The sequence below is a fragment of the Sebastes umbrosus genome, chromosome 20 (genome assembly GCF_015220745.1).
Source record: "Sebastes umbrosus isolate fSebUmb1 chromosome 20, fSebUmb1.pri, whole genome shotgun sequence".
In the NCBI taxonomy this organism is placed as follows: Eukaryota; Metazoa; Chordata; class Actinopteri; order Perciformes; family Sebastidae; genus Sebastes; species Sebastes umbrosus.
Genome location: NC_051288.1, coordinates 15,541,862 through 15,561,247, shown reverse-complemented (window position 1 = coordinate 15,561,247; position 19,386 = coordinate 15,541,862). Strand labels below are relative to the sequence as shown.

The following is a 19,386-nucleotide window of genomic DNA, read 5'->3' as shown; positions in this document are numbered from 1 at the left end:
TTCTGTCTTTTTTCAATTCCCTGATTCATCATAGCATTAAAATGTTTAAAAAATAAACACTTCGCAACAGTATGAAGAACAGCTCTGACGTCATGCTAGCTTTGATTAAAGAAAAGAATGAGTTACTGGAAATGAACTTCATGATTTAAAACAGAGATAAGCTGTAAAAATAGTTTTTTTAACAGAGACGCCAAGTCTCAAGTTAAGAATGTCAGATCAGGCCGCTGATGGCGCATGCCCCGCGGCGCATCACATTCCTGCCCCATCCTTCCTGCTCCACCTCAGAGAACAGGAGCTGATCGGGAGGCGTCGCAGATCTTAAGGGACTTCCAGTTTGTGCCTTCGTTGTCATGGCCAGGACACATCGCTTGATGCAAGGTGTCAGTGAAGGTCCCAGTGCAGAAGCAGTAGAGCGGGGTCATGGTGTCAGCTCCTAGAAAGCACACCACCCCCCCGGGGAAGCCGCAGTACACCCCGATGCGAGTGAACTGTCTTCCTGCCAGCAGCGGCAGCTCATGCTGGACGCCACCGTGCCAGGCTGTGTAGTCTCCGTTAAAGTATTCCACACACCAAGACTCTTTGCCTCGGCCCAGCCACGAGTCCTCCTCGCGGCCCTTTCGCGGGATGCTCGGGTAGGTGAGCCCCAGCTCCCAGTAGGTCTTCCCACTCACATCCACCTCCCAGTACTGGCGGCCCTCGCTGAAGCCTTGCTGGCTGACTACATTTAGGGTGGTTTCAAAGCGGGAGGGAGTCTCCGGGACGTCCTGCCAGGTGTCTGTGTAGGTGGCGGAGTCGCCTTTGGGAGAGATAATCAGCTTGGGATGGGCAGTGTCAGCGTCGAGGACAACATCTGCAGCATCTGTGTAACAGACATCAGATTCATTGTCATGTTCTACCCACAAGTTCACACGCGAGACAAACACGTGGCACGAACAGCATGTACTAAGTGGCGGTAATTGCAACCTTTGACATAGCCAGGAGCCAGACTCCTTCTCTTTCTCATGTCAATCTGATTTTATGGGTGAACTCACAGGTCTGAAAGAGCTTCTTGGTGACGGGGACCTGGGATCTGATGAACAGCAGCAGGTTGATGGTGAGACACAGTAGCTGTTCACTCTTGAACTCGTCCATCTGGATCAGTTCAGGGTCGGTCAGCTTCAGAGTCTCAGATATTCTAATTTCAGACAAAACAATACGTTGATAATGTTTTAGGTGCTTGAAAATTCAATTTTGTAGCAAGCTGTTATTTCCTGAAATGTGAACATACCTTTTTTGTGTTTCAGCATTCTGTAGAAGATATAAAAAGAAGACAAAACAGCTTATATGTATATGCACTATAAGTTGCATGAAAGCAGAACTTTGAATTTGTCCTTGTGTGTCAACTTCCTGTGTTTTCACCTGGGCACCGATGTTGGAAAGCTCCTGGTCCAGTTCCTGAGTGAGGCGGTAGCAGTCCTCTATCCTGTCCTCAACTAACCTCTCTGTGGCCTCGTACTCGGTGTCCAGCTGGGTCAGCGTGATCCGGAGATCCTCATCCAGGACCCGCTTCATGTCCTCATACTTTTTCCTGATTTTCTCCTTCACTGCGTTGGTCTTTTTCTGAGGTGAGAGGACCACGAGGGGTTAAAATGCATTTGTAATAGCATGCTACAGTATATGGGCAGCAAACCCCACTTTGAGAACCACTTATATAATCACCTTTGAACACAGTAGGGCTACAATTAATGGGTATTTTCATTATTTAGTTTATCTACCAATTATTTTCGCATGATCTATCAATTGTTTGGGTCTAAGAATGTCAAGAAATAATAGAAAAATGGCCATTACACGTTCATAAATCCTAAATTGATGTCTTTGAACAGCTTGTTCCTCACAATGAAAAAGCCGCTTGAAAAATAATAATTGTAGATTAATTTTCTGCCAGAAGACTAATCAATTAATTGACTATTATCAGTCCAGCTCACACAGTATGTTAGTTGGGCCCATATGCAACTAGACTACAGAGTGAAATTTGCAAAAATAAGCCAGTTTTATGTGGTAAAATAATTCTTTGTTGATGGAAGACCACATGAAAAATGGAAAGCGAGGAAGACAAAAAATAAATACAAAAAACAGGCTGAACAACAGAGATGTTCAAAAGTGCATTTCAGGATTCTTAACTCATTTAACCTTGAGGTGAATGTGCTGCGGCTGCACAGGGACACACTCTATTTTCCACCACTGTTAGATAACAATCAAATTAAAAAAGCCTTAACCTACAAATCCCATCTGTTCAGGTCACACAGCACGCATTGTGATTTTGGGAATATGACATGAGGAATGTTTTGGAACATAATGTTCATAGACGGTGACACTGATGGAACAGCATGGACCGAGATTCCTGTTTGTCTATTCTTCCCACCAACCTTTATTAAATTTAATCTTGTAAGTTTAAGAGGTGAACAGACTACTGATCACCATGTGGTCCCACCATGTGCAGGTGTGACAACTGATTAACTAATGACAGATGTGAGCAAGCAATTTGCACTGTATTGCATTTCTACTCAACACTGGCGAACAATAGACTTACTGTTATCTCCACCTGCTTAGCTGCCAGCTTCTTCATCCTGTGGGCGAAGCCGTCCCTTTGTCTCTGCAGGTGCTGCTGATGTTTCAGAAGAGCTTCCTTTTAAAAACACACGGGTAGAAAACAGATCAAGAACTGCAGGTAAAAGGGAGGTGGGTCAATCGTGACATTCGCTTTTCATCTCAAAAGGAAACCAAAGTGGAAGTGTTCACTTCATGTGTGGCCTTCCCTCCTACCTTATTCATTTTCTGTATAGTTAAACTCCACTGACCGGTGGCAACACGACCACAGGGGTTTTTTATAGGCCTGTCACACATGTGAAGGCTTTGTTGTGGGGGAGGGAGGAGCACAGGGTGGCCTTGAGATATCTGTCCTGGTGCTCTTGCAAGCACGTGTCTTGTTTTATTAAGGAGAGGACATGAATCTGAACTTCCAAGACGAGGAAGGAAACAAGGATTTGGGCGGAGAAGGGGCTAACAGACGGGCAAATCAAACTTGAGACTTGAGTTATTCCATGTCCTGCTAAACAAGAGTTCTATTTATAGCGACTTGACACTGACCTTGATGTGTGTGCGCTCGTGGCATACGAGCACATTTGACGAAGTTTGTGAAGTTTATGAGACATTGATGGTGCTTTTGTAGCTCATAGATAGTTGTAATGCACACCGTGACCCTTGTGACCTTTGACATGCATTGCACAAATGGCCCGTGCATACGTACAAGCAGGGAGAGGTCAAATGCAGAAACGGCACAGCAGGGAGGGACACATATATGCATCTGAGTGCTACATCGACTGATTGTTCAGACTGCAAGACAATTTTCAGAATCAGGGATGGCTGAGACAACCAGTTTAGAGCGAGAAAATGAGAAATATGTCATTATGCAACTGAGACACAGCTGATAAATCAACCTGAAATCATTTAATCATCTGGATTTAACCTCCAGAAACTTCAATCAGAAGCGTCACTTCTCTTTTAACTCACCTGCACCTACTAATACCATTACCACGTCTAACAAAGCATGGGTTTTCATGCTCCAACCTCTGAATATTAGCCTTACTATGAACATATTGTTAACTCTTTACTTTAATCCTCCCTGTTTAGCATTTATAAGCACTATGTAGACATTTAATAATGGTTTATAACACACTATAATGTAGTAGCTCTCAGATATATTTATTAATATATTTTTTAACAACTCCTCAAAAGTAGAGGTTGGGGTGTAAACTGTTTATGAATGACAATATAGGTGTAATAATATCAAATATTTCTGCATCGGAGAGAAGTTATAATTATTGGCAAATACTGTGCATTAATAAACACTTTAAATGTCTGCTATAGTGTGTTATAACCATTAATTAAATGTGTATATAGTGCTTATAAATGTTAAAAAGGAGGGTTAAAGTAAAGTGGTACCCATATTTTGTGTAAGAAGTGTCACAGAAGTGTTGTATTATGTTCTGTTTTAATTTTTTTGAGGTCATAAAAAAAAAAATTCAAGTGGATATCAGTCCATACCAGTGAACTTTGACTTACTGTTACATTATTTCAGATTTTGAATGAATACAATTGGGTCAAACACATCTACAATTCACTTACTGATGATTAGGCCTCTTCAGAAACTGTAATTTGTCTATTTAGATGCTTTTAAAAAGAACAAACAGAACAGGAGTTTAAGTGGCACAGTAATCACCTGACTTAATTTAAATCTGACATATACTGTGACCTGGTACAACCCGCCTGCCTTAAGTCACCTTAAGTGTGTTTTGGGGTAACATTTGAGGTCCATGTCACTCCTCAAGTTTTTATGAGATATGAATCTAGAAATCATCTGATGTCAAAAGTTGGCATCAATCTTTTCTTTTGTCTCCAGAGCTCTTGAATGTGGCGCCTTAAATACTTAAAGACATTTCACTGCTGCTGAACAACACAGCGGGTAGACCTTAAAAGCAATCGAAGCCAGGAACCAGAAACTCCAGTTCCCAGTCTGAATGTCTTGTCATTGTGTTTACCAGGTACGGGAAAGCATCCAGCTTCCTCATGCAGCAACACTTATTGTCAGAGAGAACACGGTGAACAGAATCTCTCAACAGGTGCTCCACAGGTAAGAATATTATTTACGCTTTTTTAGTTTTTACTGTTTAGAACCAGTGTATTTAGTGAGTTATGTGTTAGAATTTGCATTTGTTTTTGCTATTCTATTGATTCGTGATGTGATACATCATTTAATGTTCATCCAGTTGCCAACACATGTCTTCGAAACGTGTTAAATTGTGTAAACGTAAACAAGGGCCTGGTATAAAGAGGATGATGATGAGTTTTAACATTGCTGTTTGTTTATACGTATTATTTTTTTAATTACTGCTGATATACCTTAACAGGAAAATGTCTTAAGTATGAACATAAATTCTTCTTCGCCTCAACGTGGCTCCTTGTTTTGTGAATAGAGCTCTATTTCGGGCTCTGCTTTCACAAAGGCATGAGCCTATTTGAGCCCTGCATTGTTCGTTTTAAAGGTTAACTATTTCCTTCTGGGTATTTTTATGCTGTGTAGAAGTGACAGAGACTGATACATCCCTGTGTTATTTGTGTTTAGGTTGTGGTGTCACAATGCATAAGAGCCAGAAGAGCACAGGTATCACATCTGGAAATCTGCTTTATCGTTTGGTGTTTGTAGTTACTTACTGGTAGTTAGGAACTGCTTACAGAAAACCTGTTTATACAGCTGATGTTGTCACAAAAGATTAATTAGACAAGGAAATCTTGAATGTGCTTATGTGTAACCAATGTTAACACTTAGTAATAGTTTGGGTAGTCACTAAGTCTTTTGTTTAAACTGCTTTTGTAACAAAGTCTATTCAGTTCTTCATACTGTTCCTTGTTCACTCCCCCTCTAATCCTTCCTAGATAGCACCTAGAGGAAAATAAAGTTGAGCATTATGTAAACAAAGATGAGATTTAGAGTTAAATACCTCTGTTTATATTTATTTATTACATCTACTTTACCTGTTTTATTCGCTTTATAACTGTGTGTTTCACCTGTTATATGTTTTATCTGCCTCGTTTAGTCTTGTCACGTATTTGTTTTAAAGCACTGACCAGAAGTGGCAACTGTGAATCTCGTTGTATTTAATACAATGACAATAAAGCTTTCTATTCTATTCTATTCTCTATTCTATTAAGCATATTGATCACAAAACAATAGGCTTTTCTTTTGCCGTCAGGCGGGAGTGCGGTGTTCTACAAACCAGTTGGAGTTACAACAGAAGTGAGATCTGGATACCTCTTCAAGTCTCCTCCCCAGAAACGTCTGAAGACAGAGGTGACCGATGGTTGCTCTTTATGTGCGTTTTTTAAATTACATTTCATGATTTTGTTTTAAATTTCATTTTATGTTTCTCTTGCAGAAATCATGGAAGAAACGGTATTTTGTGCTGTTCAAAGTCAATGAGCAAGAACACCTACTGAAGTACTTCAGGAGTCCAGAGGAGAAGGACAGGCCACTTGGAGGGATAGACTTGTCACAGTATGTTCTCACAAAGCACTCTCAGTACCAATTCATTGATAAGTAATTCATTTATGCGTGATGTACTTATCTGTCATTTGTGTGCCTCTGTGAGTATCTCATTGTTGTATGTGAGCCCTCAAAACCACCAGAGATGGGGATGGGTCCAGAAGAGCTTCAAGTGCTCTCCATCCTGTGTGCTCTACATCCGGGCAGCCGAGCGGGACTACTTCCTGGTCGGGAAGAACAGGTCTGTCTGTTTTCTTTGTTTTTTTGACAGGCAATATAAAGAATTTTAGCTTCTTTACCAACTTTCATGCATTTTACTACACTGTACTGTAAAAACTCCTCACATACCACACCCAAGATAGATACACAAGAATGTTCTTTATACTTCTACTCTACAAAAACACTTGGTAAATAAGTAGATATTTTAGGGATATGTGAGAATGTCAAAAAACAAATCTAAAATCGTAATTAAAAGCCAATATCGATGTAATATTTGATCACAGTTTATCAGGGTATTTTTCAAAATAAAGTTCAGCCGCTAACATAGACTACACATAAGAATGGACGACATTACATCTCCCCAAAAGTGAAGCCAAAACATCTTTATCGCCCCCCGGTGGCTGGTTGCAGTATAGGTCATAAAGCCCGCCCCCTCCATGTTGGCGGATGGGAACTGGGCCAAACTAAAAAGTCAAAGTACACGTCAGATCATTTTCCCCCAAAGATAGTTTCTGTCATTTTAGGTAGTTATTATCACGCTGATGTATGTTCAAGTATTCATTTTTCTGATAAGTTTAGTTTTAATTAGTTATTTGATGCTAGAAAAAAAAGGTGAGACGTCATGATTGGCAGCTGCGAGTCTCTCTCGCTAGCAAGCTGTGGCCATGCTTGGCTCGCGATTGGTTCGGGCGGGTGACGTCGATACCGCGGCTCCACCGCCCGATCACTACTGCGCAGACTCCGGCTCCAAATGACGTCAAAATCTCAAGACGGCAGCTCCCGTATCTGGGATATTTTGGCTTCACTTCTGTACAGTGGGAGGAAGTGGAGACACGTTTTCCATCTTTATAAACAGTCAATGGACGCTAACCATTCTGTTCTAATCAAATCTCATTTATTTGGATTGTGCACAAATGCAGCCATTTAAATAGGTATACGTTTTTCAAAAGAGATTTTTTGGGGATTTTGTCATGGCAATGTGCAAACAGTCAGTCAATTTGAAAGTCGCTGATGGCGTCACCAGGACCTCACAGCTGGGCTGGCCAATCTTCCATTCAATGCCCTCGCTGACACTTTCACAGCGTCTCATAAAACACTTCCCCCTGCCCTTCACACTATCTATTTTGGGAGTCCGAACAATCAAAAAGTAATTATGATGTTGCTTTCCTGTTTAGTAGCAGTCTATCAGCTGATAATGGCTTTGCCTTTCTACTCTGCTCACACCAAATTGTCACTATTTCCACTCAATATTTGACCTTGGAATTGAATTTTAAAATAAATATAATAGCCATAATTTGTGGAGTCTCAAAATGAGGTTTTCAAGTGTTTCATTTTGCTCTTTCAGTGAGGAAGTGGACGGCTGGTTCTCTGACCTGTTCGAAGCCCTGAAAAACCGGCCACATAAATGTATGAGTGGAGAGGTACATTGAGATTTTAGTTCTCTATTATGTTTTGTAACAGCTTATGAGACCACGCGTCTCTTGCACTGAACTTTTTTGCACGTTTGTTTACCAATTATGTCACTGACAATATACTGTACATATTTTTTTTTTCTGCTAAAGGAAATGTCTAATGGGCAGCAAACAATTGAGGTAAATATTTAAAGTCTGTTTCTCATCTGTTGACCACAAACCACATCAAGGAAATAGTTCAACATTTTGGAAAGTACCTTTATTCCCTTTGTTGAGAGCTAGGTGAGAAGATTGACACCACTCTCATTGTGTAAAGTGGTATCAATCTTCTCAACTTACTCTTGGAAGGAAAGCAAATAAACATGTTTTACAAAATGTTGAACAATTTCTATACTTCTTCATCATGTTCATGTTTTCACATTACTCGTCACCTGGCTCAAATGAATGCTAACATCCGATAAGTTGCTTTTTTCTTCTTTCACTCCTGAATATTTACTTTAAAGGTCCTATATGCTCACTTTCATGTTCATGCATGTATTTTATGTTTCTACTGGAACATGTTTACATGCTTTAATGTCTGCCTGAATATGCCTGTATTTACCCTCTGTAAATAATGTGTACGTTTAAAACTGTGAAATAGTCTTTATATTGTAGATTTGTGACATCACAAATGTACACAAATCCTGGCGGCTTGTTTAAAGGCACAGTTTCTGTATACGCAAATACACATGAAATAATAATATGTATTTCTCCATGGATTGAGCGTTTCGATACTTTCACAGAATTTATATGGGACTTAGATCTGCTTTATGATAAAAAAAAGATATGAAAATCTCACTTCTTACAACATTGGACCTTTAATATTGTTTAATTACATGCTATCGACTTCTTCCTCCATTCTCACAACACTTGCTCAGTCTGAATTCCCCTCAGTGTCCCTGGCGAATGCAACAAGCCACCACCCTACAGTTACGTTAGTCATCTATCAGTCAACTCTTTATTTCACTTTTGAAATTAGCCTTCTCTTCCTGTTTTACCAGGTTATTTCAAACCCCATTAAGCAGAAAAAGAAATCTACCGCTGAGCCCGAACAGGTTGGTCCATGATGTTGCAACTAAAACTCTGCATGAATTTGGCTAACAGTCTAAATGCATGCACCCTGTCGATCTGATACTAACTCTGATTCATCAAGTCTGTCAGTCATGACATTCCTTTGTGTGTGAATCTATTTGATTTTGTTGGTTTTCTTTTTATGTGGGGAACGACTCCATGTATCCTCAAGTTTGTATTGCATTTTTGCCTTTATTTGACAGAGAGAAAGAGAGAGAGAGATGTTTACGACATGCAACAAAGGTATCAAGGCCGTAATCGGACCCAGGTTGTTGCGGTTAGATGGCATGCAATGTAACGTGCTACGAAGGCAATTTTCACTCCACCTCTTGGCCTACATTTAGTCATTTTAAGAGATACCCTCATAAGAACATTTTATTCTGGGTGTATTCGGCAGTTAGGTGCCAGGAATTAAGAGTGACTCACAAAATGTAAGAATGATTAACTCTCATTAAATATCAGCCCAGATGTATTTATGGCAGGTGTTGTCAGTGTTGTTATCCAGGTGAACTTTGGCTCAATTTCAGTGAAATGCCCCCACAAGATCTCAAATACAGTTCTTTCTATTGATTTACTGTTGCATGACCCATACACCCAACTACATTACCCACATGTATAACCAATACATCCAACCCAGGGACACCGACATGAATGGGCTGAAAGCATATACACTGCACATTTTCACTCCCATTTCTCTACAAAGAAAACGTTCTGCTGTCAGAATAAAGTAAAAAATATCTATCTAATCTCATCGCATGACTTTTGTGCACATAGGTGCATTTAATTTGTGTGTTTTCTTTTCCTTTTTCAGGAAGAGTTTCGGTCCATTCGGTCCATGTCTGATCCGTCCTCGAATGGGAAGGTGCGACATCTTAACATGATTGTTTGTGATTAGTAAACACAAATGTAATTCTAATGAGGATTCTTAAAGAGATGTTAGTTTGGGTGTTGGAGGTGACTTTTCTCTCGGTTTGTCATATTGGTTTCTGATTGGCTGGCAGGGTGAAGATTATGTCCTAAGACGTTCATCAGAGCCGGTGTATCCGATCTATGACTATCCCAGAAACTACCTTAAACAACCAGCGGCGGTAAATGGCGCGGGCCGTCGCAAAAGCTTGGACGCAGTGTGGGTGTTGATTATTATATACATGACAACTGATATATTTAATTGTTTCCAGTTATAATTTACACAAAAACACTAAAATGATTTGTTTGTCTCTTGTAGATATGAATCGATGATGGAACTTAGACAGGCTCAAGAAGAAGCGTAAGTTTGATTTACAGAGTGACAGAAAACAAATCATGTTTCCTAATAATGACAAATAACTGCTTATTATTGTTGGAATTGAAAGCTGATCATTGTGCCAAATGCTTCTAGGGACCGTGAAGTTGAGCAGGTTACTGCGGGCAGCCTCATGAGGTCGGTCACTCAAGTCTTTGACAAGCTCAAGACGCAGATTTCCCCACTACCTTCATGTAATGAGGATACAGCTGCTGAGGACACAGCTGCTAAGGAAACAGCTGCTGAGGACACACCTGCTGAGGACACAGCTGCTGAGGACGGGTAAATATCTAACCTAACCTAAGCCATAACGAATAAAGTAATATGTAGTTATAACAGATAGTAAATGTAAATTGAAAAACAAAGTATTCAAAAACAAGGGAGGACAAAAATTTAATATTAATAAAAAAAGAAAAACAACCAAAATAATAGAAAATTAAATAAAAAGAAATGAATAATAATAAAAAGAAATATAAATTAAGTTAAATTAAATTAAATTAAATTAAATTAAATTAATTAATAAAACAAATCCACACACCACATGAGTATATATATCAGATTAACTGCAAGGTTGTTTTCTTTTTTGTTGGCCGTGTGTATTTTTGACTTCTCACCTTGTCTTCGGTGCCCTGTGCTCTTTGTGTAACATGTTTTGTCAGTGCCCTTGATTCCGAAATAGCTCACTCATCAGAGGTAACCGCGACCTCATTGGCTGAAACATGGAGACTGACAACAAGGAGGGTGTTATTTTTATAGCACAGAAACTGTTGACATTCCAGTCAAGAGCCAAAGACAGGCAGCACCTCAGAGCCTGTTTGGCAACTATGTGCTTGACTAGATAGATAACTTCTCATCTGCGTTATACCTAAACACAATGGCACTGATCATGTTTACAGATTTATATACAATTGACCTACTAAAATAATGGTGTCAAACTTGTAGAAGCTGAACTTACAGCTCAACTCATCTTTAGGGTGATCAGATCCCGACAAACCAGATGTGGGACAAAGAGTATGTTTGTGTGGGACAATGTGGGACATGTTAACCAAGGCTGAGAGGTAGTCTAAAATGTTGATATAAGGTCTATCTAACTTAAATAATAAACTTTTCTATTCTGCCCCTTATCTTGTAACATCTCTATGCTTTGCCCGAATGCATCCATAGATCGGCACGTCTCTTTTTGAGCCGTACGTTTCTTGAACTTGAACTGTGTCGCTTCATGTCGTATTCCCCCTCCATGTGAAACTGAAAAATAACTGGCAAATTTCACAAAAAACTCTGAAAATCGCCTTCCACTGGCGTATAAATATTTTTAAGTAGTTTAAAAATCTTTGTTGTAGCTGCTTTTCCTTTTCTTTGTGGTAGTTTCCATCATAAATGCCTAAATCTGCTTAAATCTGCATAGCTTATGACTTTGTGGTGACTCGCAATTTTCTCCGTTGGGCTTAATGTAGCAAGACGGTGAAATGTTAACCTGCACTTGACCCACGTGCGCGCAGTTTGACAGCAAACACAGCGCCGTGATGACAGCCTTCCCTGCTTTTCTCAAAGCCACTGGATAAAAGCCAAATTTTAAAAAAGCGTCTGTCCTGCAGTGGTTTGACTTTTTAAAACTTGAGCCAATGAAAATGTGGGACGTGGGACAAGGGATAAAAATGCTGTGCAATCCCTCGTAAAGTGGGACACCTGGTCACCCTACTCATCCTACCTGCACTTTGTTTATTATTCTTATATCCCTAATAAGCTACATGCTGCAGTCACATTAAATGACTGCACTGTACCTTGTGTGCTATTATGCTAATTGGAGCCATAGGTTGTAGGTTTTTCGCATCAATGCAAAGTGAAATGATGTACCTTTTGCTAAAACAGCAGCCACTTTGGCCACACGTGACACTTATAGGGATACTATGAAGATACTTTAAGAAAGAAAAGGTATCAAGGTATAAAAAGGCTGGATGATAAAGGCAACCGATACTCTTTACAGCAACGAAAGAGAAACCAGAGCAAAGCAACAGAGGTGGAATAAATAGTGACTGACTAATTGGGGAAGAGAGAACAGGTGAGCAGGAGGAGAAGTGAGTGACTAAAGAGGGAATAGGTGAAACTAATTAGGGCGGGGCAGACAATCAAAAAGGTTGGAAAACACAAAGACACGAAGCAAAACAAAGCGTGACACATGAGGAGTGAACTACCACAATAAAACAGACTACAAGAAAAACCCCAGGAACATAACACCATCTCAGTGATGCCCATTATAAAACAATATCTATCTTTGTTCACTTTAGCTACTGGTCACACCAGACCGAGTAGCTGGAAAACCCCTGCGTACAGTGACTTGAGAAAGGGTGTGTTTAAAGCTGCAGTGGGTAGAAGTGGAGCAAATATGAAGTTATTTTTTATAAAACGGTCACTATATCCTGACAGTAGTGCATGACACAGGTAATCTGAAAAAGACCATGTGCCTCTGTGTCGTCCGGTGCTCCTCATGACATCTGCAAGATGTCACAGACCGGAGGAAAACAACCAATCAGAGCTGAGCTGGAGCCTGCCGTCTATGAGAGCCGGCTGTCAATCACTCGCGAACTCCATTCAAACGGTCAAACCAGGCAGCGCTGATCAGATATGATTCAACATTCTGTTACTGTAATGCCTATTTCTCGTCTCAAATGTTTTCAGAAACATCTTGTAGTATACGGTTTAGCTATAAAATGAGAAAGTTTGTGACCCAGCAGCCATGTAGAGATCAGTTGAGGAAATACCAAGCACCGCCCACCAGTCGAAGCACAGCCAATAGGAGCGCCCTCTCCATGAAATGACCTGTGATTGGCCAAAGTCTCCCGTCACAGGCTAGATTTTTTAAAGCCTGAAAACAGAGCCATGAGGAGGTGCGGAAGTCTAGTTATTTCTCAGAACACTTGAATTACAAAATGCTGAAAGGATATTATGGAATTTTTGCCCAATGATGCCAAAAACCTTCTGCCTACTGAAGCTTTCATTTCTTATGAATCAACTTTTCATCATCTGTTTCCTCAAAACATTATCTTGCTTTAAGGCTGCACATCTCTACTTATGTCAGACCTTCCGTTTCCTACAGCACCTCAAGGAGGGCAGACTTGATTATTTGTTTATCAAGACGCTGGTTTTAATCGCCAATACAGCAGGCGATCAGTTAAAAGCATCCACATTGTGCCTCCTCCAGCTGTTTCATGCCATCATCTCCTGAATGAAAATACTCTTTCCTGCTGCTTGTTTTCCTAAATTTGCTGTAATACAAACCTGCTGTGCTGCCACACTGAAGAACATCTTCTCCACTACATTTGGCAATAACATATGGGGTCAAAAGACTCCTTTCTAAAGTGCCTCTTAATTAGAATTCCTGTTGCTCCTCCACAGTGATTTGGGAATGATTTGCTTCTCCCATGCTGCTTTTATGAACTATTTAAAAAGAATCTCAAGACATCTGGTCCCCTTTTTGTATAACTGAGAGAAACCTTCTGAGTGTACAATGCTCTTTTACCCTCTGACAACCATTTCTTCTTCCTTTTATTGTCGTTATATTTCTGCCACAAGGGCAAATACAGTGCCAAAATCTGCTGTGACGCTATCTGGCTGTGAGTCACCCCCCTCCACAGTGCACGCAGATTCAGATGTTGTTTTATACTCAACATAAAGCATCGGCCTTGGCTCCTGCTTCATGCGAGCCTTGTTATGGTTTATTCCCGCAGTCTCTCCAAGCTGGACGTTTATTAGATGTCAACTAAGAATACGTCAGCGACTGGTGGCTGATTGTATCTGAGACAAGTACCGAGATCTAATGTTATAATCCCTCATGCCGTTATTTGTTTTTGCAGAGAAGAAACGCGTCTGACGTCAGACTTCAGTAGCAGCTCCAGCGACAACGGTGCCACCTCTCCAGTAGAGATGCTGGAGGTGGCAAATAAGAACACAATGCATAAACAGAGCTCTACTGAAAGGTGAGATTGACCCTGAATCCAAAAAAAGTAACTACTGTACAAAGTTCTTGTAATAACAATACACTACAAAGAGGGACTTTTTATGTGGGGTGTGATGATCAACTGAAGCTGAGAGTTAGTATCATTCAACTATTGCTTTACTTGTACAAGGACACATTTGAAACTGCGGCACCGCCTGTGCTATTCAAAAAGTCAGAAACAGCTTAGTAATGGTTACAGTGAAAAAATTAAAAAGGTGACTCAGTAAGTAAGTAACCAGAGAACGAGATGACAGAGCCGACATGTTGCTGGACTGGTTGGAGTGGTTTCTGAAGGTTTCTACAAGCAGACGCTGGTATAATAATAGTTGAATAATAACAAGCAGTGCTCTCCATTAAACATAAGTAACTCAGGCGACCTTGATACCAGAATGTAAATGAGTAGTTCAAAGGAAATTAGAAGTCTTTATCTGTACAGACACTCATGCTACTATAATGGAGGGTTGAGACAATAATAACCACTAGTTTCTGCTTCTGTGTGCTTGTTCACCACATCTCAGGCTGACCGACTTTCATCTGGAGAGTGAAAGGTTTCAGTTTCCTTATAACTTGGCATTTACTAAAATTAAAGAGGACCTATTATGCTTTTGTGCTTTTTCCCTTTCCTTTAGTGTGTTTTATAGTCTTTTGTGAATGTAAAAGGTCTGCAAAGTTACAAAGCCCAAAGTCCACGCCAAACGAAGTTCCTCCCCACAGAAACACTGCTCCTGAACTGCCTGAAACGCCTTGCTTGAAGTCCCGCCTTTTCTTCCGTAATGTGGTGATGTCACCAAGTAACACATTTGCATAATATCTGCATATCAGCTAGTTTGGCACGCCCTCAAACAAAGCCAGTTAGAGCAGAGCTGGAGAGGAGTCCGAAGAGTTTGGTACGGTTGACCAATCACAACAGAGTTGGTCAGCTGACCAATCAGAGCAGACTGGGCTTTTCGGAAGGGCGGGGCAGGAGCTCAAACAGAAAAAAATAAAGTGTTTTTTGAACATTAACGCATGTAAACAGGTTCTAGTAGAAACCCAAAATACAAGTATGCACCTGAAAATAAGCATAATAGGTCCTCTTTAAAATGCAACACAAACCATAACTCACAAGTGAACTATCTCAATTGCCTTGGACGTCAAGTGTCATATTTACATGTTTTTCTCTATAGCATGTCAAAATTAATACAATAACATGTTTTCTCCCTTTGCATGTCAAAATTAAAACAATAACCTATTTTTTCTCTGTAGCATGTCAAAATTAATACCCTTGAATAAAGTTTTTGTTGTCTGTTTTTCAAGCCTCGACACCATGACCCTAGTGGAGAGAGATTTTGAGGTCAAGCAGGCAGATTTGAAAAAACACCTGACACTAACAGAAGTGTATGGGAAACCAAGGTAAGTTTGTCTGAGAAATAGAAGTATATAAAATAAAAAAAATATAGTCTCAGATATTGGACTGCGTTGAATGAGAGATGTGGAAAAGGTTGAACAAATGTTCCTGTACGCATTTCTGTTGTTCTATTTGCCACATTCCCTACTGTCTGTTTTACTGCAGGTGTGTCTTCATCCCATAAACCATAACCAAATTCCATTGTTTAAGAACACGGTTCACATCAGGCAACTCGATGCGCCATGCTGTGCGTCCTCATTTGCACTTGAGAAAAGTCTGACTTAATGCTGCGCTGCAGGAGCTGTGGATGATTCAGAGCATTGTTCAGCTGTATTGTGTGAAAACTTGGGCATGTGTTCATACTGAGATTTTAGTATTTGCATTAATTGGTTTAATTGCACAAAATCCAAATTCTCAATCCCCTTTAAGATGTGGAAAAAAAACCCCACTAGTTTACTTCTCAACTGCTATGTTACAAGGCACACTCCATTTAAAAAATTGGCTTCATGTCAGGCCTGGCTCTATTGTGCTTACTTTGGTTCAGTCTTATCATTTTGAGACTTTGAAGCATCAGTAACTGTTTATCTCTGAGCTGTTTTTAATAGATCTTTAAAGTTTACCCAACCTTTGTAAAGAAAACAGGACCAACACAGCAAGAAAAGGCTGCTGAAGGTCTGAAAGTATCACAATGAGTGACATTTAGTCATATGAAGATGATTAACAGAGAAACCAACTAATATTACAGAAACAGAAGCAAATCAGGCATCAGGGTCTCAAAGGCCACACTAACTTGAAAATAAAAGCTCCATTATGTTTAACGTTGTGAATTAAAAAGAAAAAAAAAAAAACGTAGTTAGGAAAAAGATCTTGGTTTGGCTTAAAATGACTACATTTGTAAAGTGAAAGACAAACAACACGCTGTTTGTTTCACACGGGACACGAACGGCGGTCTCCTGGATGAAAGCCATGTGCTTGTTGGATCCATCCACCACATCTCCCACTCACCCGTGTGTGCTTTTTCGCTCTTTAAACTGCGTCACCACACTCCCTGACCATTTTCTCCGAGAGTTTAATATTGACATGGATGGGTTTACATTGTAGTTACTTGAAAGCCGTCTCATAAAGACGCTAAAGGGTGCCTTCTGCTTCGGTATTTGACGCCCTGAACACACTGAGAGAGACCGCTGTCTTCCAACAAGAGGCCAGAGGACAAATCAGTGGACGTAACATGCACATAAAATGGAACAAAATAGATTTGTAGTCTGAAAATCTGCTCCAGGTCACAATTACTCGGGTAAAGTGCAAGTGAAACATGACTTGTGTAGACAGCTGGGTTGATTAAATAGAAGTGTATCTGTTCCATAAGACATAAGTCAAACCTAGAGTAGAACAGACAGTAGTAGTTATCTGCAGATTATGGCAATGATTGGTAGGTTTGCATTTTTAATAGACAGTCAGTGGCTTCAGCCATTAAATGTAAGGTGGTTGTGTTTAGGGGCCCACAGCTGGAGAGGGCCCCTATTAGTACTAATAGGAGCAACATATGGGATTATTATGGTTATTTGATATGGATGTACAAATAAAATACAAAGACTTATAAGCACAAATGTCAAATGCTGTCTGAATGAGAGCCACAGGATGAATCTAAATAACAGAATATACTGTATGTGTGTGTGTCACAGTGTGTCTGGGTGGACGGGCCAGCCACAGTCAGTGTGCCTGTTCCACAAAGGAGACCAAATCCTGGCAATCAATGACTTGCACGCCAGCACCGTGGAGGAGTTCAACATGTATCTCAGCAAGTCTCTCAAGAACGAGGTACGTTCACAAAACGGCAAAACACCAACACATTGTCGACGTCCATGATATTTGCATGTATCAATGAATGTGTGTAGCTCATCTGAGAGGTGAATTGTTTATGTTTTCAGGTGAAAGTGACCATCCTGCGTCTGCCTGGATGCCAGCCTCTGCATTTTCCAAACTGTCTCTGCAGTGACATACCATAACAGCAGATTTGAGACAGTTACTTGTTGGTTTGAAACCATGTATAGACCACTTTAGACAACTGACAGTATTTTCCCAGGGCTGTGGGCAGTTCCTACTGATCTGTCACTCCACTAGTTTACTCGATTTAAACGTCTAGAGGAGATTTAAGTGATTATTTAATGATTTTAAAATCTCATACACCATGACTTGCATTATAAAGTCAAAAGATGAAATGCATTTTAGATGCCAAGCACTCACTCGGTGCGTAAACAATGATTTGCAGTTCTACCAGAGCATGATTTATGATGTCATTATTTCACTGTGTATTGTATTTCCTGTCCAGAAAGCTGTCCCTTCAAGGAAACAGAAGGTCGTGGTTTTACTGAATCATATTTCCTCATACCGCCTGTATGACGCAAAAAAAAAAAAAGGACATTCTTACAACACACGCTCCTGGACCAGAGACAAATGTGTTCACAAGATAAAATCAAAAAAGTGCACGGCATGTAGTGCATAAATGTTGCAATGTGCACGCGGTTACTGTATATAGACTTCTATAAGAATTCTTTTTTTTTTATAATTGACTTCTTGATTTCAAGAACATGGTGATGATGTTAGGCATAAGACAACATTCACGCTCTGAATCAACATCCTAATGAATTTCTTCAATTCTATTTTTAGAAAGCTATCCAATGTTGTCGTAAATATTCAAACTCCACTTTTGTCTCACGACTCTGCAACTTGAACTAGAAGTGTTTCCGAGTTGCGTACCTGATGTGAATGTCACCCAGCGATGCTGATTCATTTTCCAGTTTGCTCAGTGTGTGGAACCTATGATGGAATTTCTTTGTAAGCCATGCCCGTCTAATGACGCCATCCCGAAAACACAATGAGAAGCGTGCATTGGATGTTGAAATGCCTTTTATTACATGCATGGGAAAAAAAGGGCATACATCCAAATGTTTTCTTTCTTTCTTTATCTCGAGAATGTTTCGACAGTTATTAGGAGCGGATGACTAATGAAGAGATTGAGGAAGAGGCCAGTATGTCACGTCTTCCACACCTTAGGGAGTGTCTTCTTGTGAATTAATATGAAGACAGAATGGTGTTGCTCCTCAGGCTGCGTTTCACCTATTTCTTGCCGATTGGAAGCAGAAAAGGTGACTCTGTAATGTAGTTTTAATATAACTCTGAAAGATGGTTTTTAATCCTTTTCAAATTATGTCTAGTGACCACTTCCAGACAAAGAAAACATCAAATGGGAATAATCTGTTCACTTGAAGTGCTACAAACCATTCAGTTTTATATTTAAAATGCTAAATTATGTCCGTAGAGGGCAGGGACAAAGCCTCTACATTACTTTAACGTCAAATTATCTGACCTTGTTAATATCCCCATGACAACGTATCAGCCTTTCCATGATTAATGTTTCAAGTTTTAATGGAGCTATTAAACAGATATGAGTTCTGACAAAGAAATTATTCAGGGCATTTGCTTCTTAAGGCCTTTCTTCAACTGTGATGCTCAAACTGTGATGTATTATAAATACACTATGACAAATAAATGCATTGTAGCGAAGGTGCAGCAAATGCAGGTTGTACTGGGACATTGAATCTGTTTTTTTGTAAAATGATTATGAATACATTTTACCTGATTGTTCAAACTCTGACCATTTGTATTTCTTCAACAATACTTTTCTCGGACTGAGAAATGCTGAGTTTATGCAGCAAAATTACATATTTCATTGGAATTGTTACTAAAACTGAGCAACATAATTATATTTCCAGTTCCTTTACTCAAAAAAATCCATAAAATTAAAAAGTACAGTGTGTAGGATTTGGCAGCATCTAGTGCTGAGTACCCCTCCGCTCACTCAGGTGATTATACACTAATGAAAACATAGTTATGAATATTATA

General features: G+C 39.9%; 2 protein-coding genes across 6 annotated transcripts; one reads left to right on the top strand and one right to left on the bottom strand.

Annotated features, from left to right (window-relative positions):
* Nucleotides 1-7: 7 nt before the first annotated feature.
* On the bottom strand, nucleotides 8-4,607 carry si:ch211-28p3.4 (E3 ubiquitin-protein ligase TRIM39). Its single transcript, XM_037755817.1, has 6 exons — nucleotides 4,578-4,607; nucleotides 2,570-2,665; nucleotides 1,399-1,599; nucleotides 1,268-1,287; nucleotides 1,032-1,174; nucleotides 8-859 (listed from the first exon to the last, which is right to left on the bottom strand). The coding sequence occupies exons 1-6, from the start codon at nucleotides 4,605-4,607 to the stop codon at nucleotides 282-284; spliced, it is 1,068 nt and encodes a 355-aa protein (XP_037611745.1). The 3' UTR covers nucleotides 8-281.
* LOC119480047 (pleckstrin homology domain-containing family S member 1-like) lies at nucleotides 4,551-19,047 on the top strand. 5 transcript variants are annotated; one of them, XM_037756122.1, is made up of 17 exons: nucleotides 4,551-4,669; nucleotides 5,162-5,200; nucleotides 5,790-5,887; nucleotides 5,973-6,091; nucleotides 6,186-6,320; nucleotides 7,644-7,707; nucleotides 7,861-7,890; nucleotides 8,751-8,804; nucleotides 9,632-9,682; nucleotides 9,822-9,946; nucleotides 10,046-10,087; nucleotides 10,199-10,384; nucleotides 13,954-14,076; nucleotides 14,615-14,644; nucleotides 15,393-15,488; nucleotides 17,166-17,301; nucleotides 17,412-19,047. In XM_037756122.1, the coding sequence occupies exons 2-17, from the start codon at nucleotides 5,176-5,178 to the stop codon at nucleotides 17,487-17,489; spliced, it is 1,392 nt and encodes a 463-aa protein (XP_037612050.1). In that variant the 5' UTR covers nucleotides 4,551-4,669; nucleotides 5,162-5,175; the 3' UTR covers nucleotides 17,490-19,047. The 5 variants fall into 5 exon arrangements, with proteins under 5 accessions (XP_037612050.1, XP_037612049.1, XP_037612053.1 ...); XM_037756121.1 differs by having other exon boundaries at nucleotides 7,644-7,719; XM_037756125.1 differs by lacking the exon at nucleotides 8,751-8,804.
* The last annotated feature ends 339 nt before the right edge of the window (nucleotides 19,048-19,386 follow it).